General features: G+C 46.2%; 1 protein-coding gene across 1 annotated transcript in view; it reads left to right on the plus strand.

Annotated features, from left to right (window-relative positions):
* The window catches only part of LOC308089530 (thyrotropin receptor-like), a gene marked incomplete at both ends in the record, with an annotated part of 18,772 nt that extends 11,091 nt beyond the window's left edge, over positions 1-7,681 (plus strand). Inside the window, 3 exons of the mRNA XM_080434319.1 lie at positions 3,751-3,843; positions 3,974-4,165; positions 7,451-7,681. Of these exons, the coding sequence (XP_080290445.1) occupies positions 3,751-3,843; positions 3,974-4,165; positions 7,451-7,681 (516 nt within the window). The remainder of the gene's footprint in view (positions 1-3,750; positions 3,844-3,973; positions 4,166-7,450) is intronic.
* Between the last annotated feature and the right edge of the window lie 204 nt (positions 7,682-7,885).

Here is a 7,885-nt window from a genome sequence, read left to right on the forward strand (position 1 = left end):
ATGTGAGTGAGTTGTTTTAGCTGTCCATGGTGGAAGTGCAGATAGCCTAATTAATTTTGTTCGAAAATGCATCATTATGGATTGTGGAAGTTTTTTTTTTGCGGGGGGGTGCCCCATATGCACCCCCCCGCAAAAAAAAAAGTTAGATAGATAAGATTTATATCTCTGCATCATTATGGATTGTGGAAGCAAACCAACTTCAGTCCACAAATTATTTTTTAATAAAAAAAAAAACTTTAAAAAAACAACTTTTTTTTAAACTTTTTTTTATTTTTTTTGCGGGGGGTGCCCCATATGCCCCCCCCCCCCCCCCGGCAAAAAAATATCTATTTTTCGGAATGGCAGGGTTTATTCCAAGTTTTCAAAACCCCCCCACTCCTACACCCCCCCATTCCGAAAAAAAAAATCGGAATGGGGGGGTGTAGGAGTGGGGGGGGGGGGGGTTTCGGAATGGGGGGGTGTAGGAGTGGGGGGGTTTAGGAATGGAGGGGTGTACCCGTGAAAATGTAACATTTATAAAGGAATACATGGACATGCATGCCTATTTTATTTCCAAGTGACAATGACAAGCAATTACAATCTAATGTAGCCTATTTGCAATGTTACAAGTTAGGTGCTTAAAGGGTTATTTCACTTTCAAAAAAGATTTGGGTCATTTTATTGTCTACTCAGGCTTTTGTCAGCACCCCAACAGTTTTTAAGTTGCATTTTCGGGAGTTGTGACTGGTGCCGCTGTAATCATTTCATGGACGGTGAGGTCTTAATTAACTTAATTATATACAGTAGTGTGTCCTATGGAGTGTGCACAGCGCAGCTATGTTCTGGGTATCATCACATGCATAGTTGGTAACTTGTGAACTGAAAGAATCGACCGAATATATATATATATTTTTTTTTTCATCTGAAAATAAAACATTGCCTTGGCTTATGTATAGCATATTTGCAAGTCAGGTCTCTGAGGCAGCTGGATCCGGGAGTAGGTGACACAGCGCACTGCGGCCTGGCAGCGAGGGGCGCTAGTGTCCGGGCGCGTCTGGGTGCAGGTGCAGCGGGCTGTGCTGCTCTGGGGACAGGGGCCCTGACCCGGAGGCTGAGGCAGAGGCACCATGGGGTCCCGACCCCATGGTGCCTCTGCCTCAGCCTCCAGGTCAGAGTGTTCATGACGTCACCGAACAGACCGTTCTGGTTTACGGGCTGATCCATGACGCCGACTCGTTCTGTGTTGGAGAGGCAAGAGAGGTCGGCATGGGGCGGCCATTCCGTGGGCACCGTCCGATCGCTCCCCCAGATCGACCCCCTTTGGCGGGTCCGGGTCCAGGTCCAGGTCACAACGGGGGACTTGCTGAGTCGTTAGCGGAGGAGTGTTGTGTCCATTTCTCGGCAGATTAGGCAGAAAACTGCCCCTTCTAGAAGCCCCTGCTTTGCGTGATTGGGGCTCAGGCAGGTCACACACTGGGTGTGCCCGTCATGGCCCGACATTGGCTGGCGTTCGCAGAGCTTCTGTAGAAGGGCAGCGGTGGACCTGGTCTTCTGCCTGGTCCCCGACGCCATGCTCTAGCGTTGGCCTCTGGGGCTTCAACTAAGGCTTGCGTGGGGAGTGAGACTTTGGTAATTCGGGGAGGCCTGCCAACCAAGGATTTCCCATTCCCATTCCCAAGATGCCACCATTATCACCATCTACAAAAAGAAAGGTGATAAGTCCTCTTGTGACAGCAGCAGAGGTGTCTCACTCCTGTCAGTTGCAGGCAAAATCCTTACAAGGATCATGTTTTCACGCCTGGCTACGCACGTCTCGTAAAACAACTTGCCAGAGACCCAATGTGGATTTCGGAAGGATCGTAGCACCACAGACATGATTTTTGTCGCCAGACAAATACAGGAAAAATCCAGAGAGCACAAACAAGATCTGTACATGGCTTTTATTGATCTGTCGAAGGCCTTCGACACAGTAGACCGAAAGTTACTCTGGCATACTCAGTTTCACGATGGCATGCAAACCAGGGTTCGAATAGGTGGACAACAGTCTGACCCATTTGATGTCAAAATAGGAGTGAAACAAGGATGTGTCTTAGGCCCGGTTATTTTTGATATATTTCTCACAGCAGTTACACTCATCTCCCATAAACGTCTGAAGAACACGGATGGAGTCAGCATTAGTTTCCGTCTGGATGGAAACCTATTCAACATCCGGCGCCTCCAGGCATCCACCAAGACTACTGCCCTCCAAATCTGTGAACTCCAGTACACTGATGACTGCACGCTGCACGCTGATTGCGCACTCGCTGATTGTGCACTCCCCTGAGTCCTTTCAGCATGCCCTCAATGTGGTGGCTGCTACCTATAGAACTATCGGTCATCAGGTCAACATCAAGAAGACACAAATAGTCCACCAGTCAGGCCCTACCCAATCACCTACACCGGTCTTTCACATTGACAACACACCTGTGGAAACGGTACCACACTTCAAGTACCTCGGCAGCGTCCTCTCAGACAGCTGCAACGTTGACGCAGATATTCAATCCCGCATCAACCTTGCCTCAGCCGCGTTTGGTCGCATAAGATCACGGGTCTTCACCAATAAGAACCTGAAGGCATCAACAAAGGCAGCAGTGTACCAGGCAGTATGTGTATCCACACTAATGTATGGCTCTGAAGCTTGGACACCATACAGACGGCACATCAGATCTTCCACATCCGCTATCTGCGAAGGATTCTGGGCATCACATGGGAGCACCACATGACCTATGCAGAGATCTGCGATCGCACCAACTCATCCAGCATAGACGTGTTTCTTGCACGCAGACAGCTCCGCTGGCTAGGCCATGTGATCCGCATGCCCACAGCTCGTCTACCTCGACAGGTTCTCTACAGCCAACTCCAATCCGGCCAGAGATCTGCAGGAGGACAACAAAAGCGCTACAAGGACCACATGAAGGTGCTACTCAAAAACTGCAACATACCACCCTCGAACCTGGAAAGGATAGCAGCAGATCGAGACATCTGGCGTTCTTCCTGCCTCTCAGGTGTCTCCCACCTGGAGGAGAAGACATCCCTGAGACGTGCAGAGGAGCGGCATGAGCGCACTGCAAGGACTGTCCAACCAGGCTCAACACACACCTGCCCCACATGTGGAAAAGTGTGTGGATCAGCAATTGGTCTACACAACCACATGAGCTGGCACGAGCGCACCAAGCGATGAAAACCCCCCTTTGCCCCGGGAGATTTCATCATCATCGACATTATCGACAACGATGGACTGCCATAAGCAAGTAAGCAAGTCGGACGTGGACATGAAAGGGAGCGAAGCGGACGGGGGAAACTCTTTCTTATTGGCTTTCCATGTCGTATTCCGGTTTTTAATGTAGTAAAATCGGGGCGTTTCGAGAACATTTAAGGGCGTGTTATTTAAATGGTGGTCGGTTTCCGCCATCACATTTATCAAAGGACAGACCAAATGTATGCTATGATTGGCTGTATAGAATTGCTTGATAAATGTCACTTGGACGTGGGCGTAAGGTCATTCCTGGACTAGAATTTAAGCTGGTTTGTACACTTTTGCCAATTCAGCATACACAACGGAAAGCAAAACAAGGAGGAAGGGGCCTGCTTGTTGGGCGGTCAGGGACCAGTCAGATGGCTAACAATGGGTCAATTGGAAGTGATGACACAAATAAACGAGCAGTCAAAATTAAAACTGTAACACTCTGATAACAAGCTTAAATGGCTTATCTTTTCCTTTCACCACTGCAGGTGAGTATGTGTTTACCCATGGACACCGACACACCTGGCGCTCAGGCCTATGTCGTTTTTATTCTGATGCTCAACATGGTGGCATTCGTGGTGGTGAGTGTGTACATTGTGTTTTTTATTTATGTTATTGTTTTTTCTGTTTATTTATTTATTGTGGCATTATGTATTTCATTGTGGTATTTATGCATTTCATTGTGTTATGTATTAATACATTTTTCCATAGGTGAGTGCATTGTACCTTCACATGTACATCCTGGTTCATGACCCTCGGCACCTGTCCAGTCGCCATGACGATGTCATGGCCAAACGCATGGCCCTGCTGGTTTTCACCAACTTCCTGTGTCTGGCGCCCATCTGCTTCTACGGCCTATCAGCAACGCTGCACCGCCCACTTATCTCCATCACCCACTCCAAGGTCACTCCCATGACAGTGATTATCACAATCCAGAATGCAGGGGCGCTCGGGCGGTGCAGGGGTAAAGTACCTGTCCACCACCACTAGGTGGAGCAGGGGTTAAGTGCCTGTCCACCACCAGTACCTGTCCACCACCACTAGGTGGTGCAGGGGTAAAGTACCTGCCCACCACCAATAGGTGGTGCAGGGGTAAAGTAACTGCCCACCACTAGTACCTGTCCACCACCACTAGGTGGTAGGGCTTTCACGACTAGTGATTTTTACTAGTCGACTAGTGATTTTTACTAGTCGACTAATTTGACCCACTGGTAGTCGACTAGTCGAGGTTTACCTATTATGTAATAATAAAGACGCTCTGGGGCACGCATTTCGCAGGAGCTAGGTTGCCGTGACAACGGATATACACAAACAAACGCACTTGTTGAGAACGTTACTGCAACAAAGAACAGCATTTCACAATTGCCACAATCCACATCCATTTTAGCTGCTATAATAAGGAATGGAAACTGGACTCACCAAAATGACTGTATCTGCCGTGTCTCTCGTTAAACAAAGTAATAAATCCAGCTGTTGGTCAATAACTATAGCCCTGAAACAAAACTTCAACTTGTTTTTTGCACTTCACACATTTTTGCACACACATAAACGTTCAGATTTCAAATATAAAGTGCTTACCCCATTGCCACGGATGTTACAATCCACTTCGGGTGGGTATAAGTACCTGTTTCTTCCGTATTGTTCAATAAAAAGCTTTTTAATCCGATCGGCGGCCATTTTCTCATAGAGTTATAATGTATCAGAGTGCAATACACCTCCCAACCGATGAAAGCAAATGGAGAAAATAGCCACCAATCGGATTTAAATGCTTTTTATTGAACAATACGGAGGATACAGGTGCTTATGTGGGCCCGTACATAGTTGTAACATCCGTGGGCATGGGTTACGCACTTTATATTTGAAACCTGAACGTTTATGTAGATGAACGGGTTGTAAATGGAGAAAGTGCAAACACCAGGTTGAAGTTCAGCCAAGACGCTCGTCACGACGAGCTAACAATGCTAGGCTATCTAGCCTAGCTACACAAACACTTGTTTTTGTCCACATCTTCAGTGAAATACTTCCATACAAACGAACGTCGAGTGGCCTGTTGTTTAGCTGCTGTGTTCGCTACAATGTTATATTTTTATACAACTAGATTCTGATAAGTCCCGGATAACTCTGGCCGCTTCCTACCGTGGTGAAGATGGTTTCAGGTTGGATAATCACCCAGCTGGATATTTTCTACTGGGTGGATAGCCAACTGAACTGCTATGTGCGGCGGGTGAGAGTTAATCAAATTGTATTTAATTAACGCATTACACTATTATGTTCTGTTTATAATGTTTAATAAACTATACAGTGTGACTATAGTTGAAATTAGAGCTATATAAAAAAACAAAAATAAACTAGAGAAAGTGCTCCTCGGGGCACAGGTCTCCGCCAGGTCAGGTAGGTTGTTGTGGCCTCCTGGTGGCGCTATAATGGGCCAATGTGAAAAGGGTGCCATTTCTTCCTAGGCCGTGCACGGCAATCGGACACTGCATTCATGATTTTGTTCTAAAAATGTGTTTTGCTAAATTAGACCTGCTGGTGGCGCTATAACAGGCCAATGTTAAAAGGGTGGCATTTGTTCGCAAAGTTTGACCACAATCGGACGCTGCGTTCATGATTTGCAGCATTTTGTTCAAAACAAGCCACTACTGCAAACTTTAGAGGTGAATCTTAGCCAATCAGGATGGAATATGAAAAATCAAACAGATCCGTCTTGATCAAATGGCTATAGAGATCATGTGTACCGATTTGCGTGAAATTTGGATAAAATCGGAAGGTGTAATATAAAAAAAAAGGATTTATATAAGTCGGCCTCCTGGTGGCGCTATAAAAGGCAGATGTGAAAAATGCAGGGCAAAGTTTTATACAGATCGGTGCAGTTATAGGTAAAAACACGAATCGGCCTGTTAAAGCGCCACCATCAGGCTGATTTGAAACATTTGAAGTGGCATTTCTTCCTCTGCATAGTGGGAAGGTGCGTGCAAAATTGCAGGGAAATTGCATGCTGTGTTCATGATTTGAGGCATTTTGTTCAAAACGGAGCAGTCCTGCAAACTTTGGAAGCCATTTTTAGCCAATCAGGATGGAATATGAAAAATCTGAAATACCCGTTTTGTTTAATGACTATAGTGTGTTGTGTACTGATTTGCGTGACGTTTGGACAAAATCTGTAGGAGTAAAAATTGTTTTGCAAAAAGCGGCCTCCTGGTGGCTCTATAACAGGCCTATGTGAAACATTTGGGGCAGAGGTTCTGAATTGACATCCAGGGAGTGTGTGGGCACAGGTTGGCTGTGATCAAGCCAACGGTGTCGGAGATTAGCTGGTCACAGACAGACGGACACACACACGGACGGACGGACGGAGACAAAAATATAAAAAATACATAAATAAATGTATTTTATTCAACTATTTGACTAGTAGGCTACCAACAAGGTCGACTAGTGGTTATACTAGTCCACTAGTCCACTAGTTGGTGAAAGCCCTACTAGGTGGTGCAGGGGTACCCTGCCCACCACTGCAGAGTCTAGAGGTTCAAATCCATTGCTCCGCATCTGACTTGGCTAAGCGTCTATGCAAACACAACTGGCCTGTGTTGGGGGGAAGCCAGGCGGGGAGGGTGATCACTGTACGCACGCTTACAGGCTGGGGGCGGAGTCTATCAGCGGGGAATATTGAATGTTATTGGCTGCTTTCATTATATTCAAGGCAAAAAAGCAAACCCTAGTTCAATTATTTCCAAGGCCAAACAAGTACCGTATGTCACTGCTAACTGAACTGCTGTGCTAAACTTTATTTAGGTGGTATTACTCTACTCTAAATGGATTTAAAATGTTATGCTTACAAGTGTTGTTCCCATCTGCTTCCATGGAATACTTTGTGCACGCACGCACGCACGCACGCACACACACACACACACACACACACACACACACACATTGTTGTTTTGTTTTGCTTCTTGTGAACGTGAGGCGATGAGGTTGTAAACTTTATGTGGAAAAATACGCATATTTTGCTTATTGTGCACAGAAATATGTGATTATTGCGGTGAATATGCAACCTTTTTGAAAATAATTTACCCCCGCATAATCCGTGCCATTTGGCTGATTATGCATTTGAATTATGTGATCGCATAATCATTATTTTTACAATGAATGTCACACAGTATGATTTAATGCAGAACTTTTCCCTTTCAGGTGTTACTGGTGTTGTTCTATCCTCTCAACTCGTGTGCCAACCCGTTCCTGTATGCCATCCTGATGCGAGCCTTCCACTGGGACGTCCTGATGCTGTTGAACAGGATGGGGTTGTGTCAGGGCTGGACTGGGACAAAAATTCATTTTGGCCCAGACCAGCCCACCACTACCGGCATGCAGATACTCTACCGCCCGCCCTGTCGAGGCACATACAAGCACACAAGTCCTTAATACCATCACTTTTACTGAAAAACATACCTCCATGTTCTGGAGCCTTGTGTAAAACAAATGATAACCACACAACCCATACACAACCACACAACCTATAAATATGACAGTTAGCCTACAGTACTCACAAACTGTAGGAGGGTGTGTTGCTCTCATAAGGACGGTGCTGGCTAAAGCTAAGGCTAAGGCTCATGGCAGTGGCAGCAA

The sequence above is a fragment of the Gymnoscopelus braueri genome, assembly GCF_963280865.1.
Source record: "Gymnoscopelus braueri genome assembly, chromosome: 1".
Lineage (NCBI taxonomy): Eukaryota > Metazoa > Chordata > Actinopteri > Myctophiformes > Myctophidae > Gymnoscopelus > Gymnoscopelus braueri.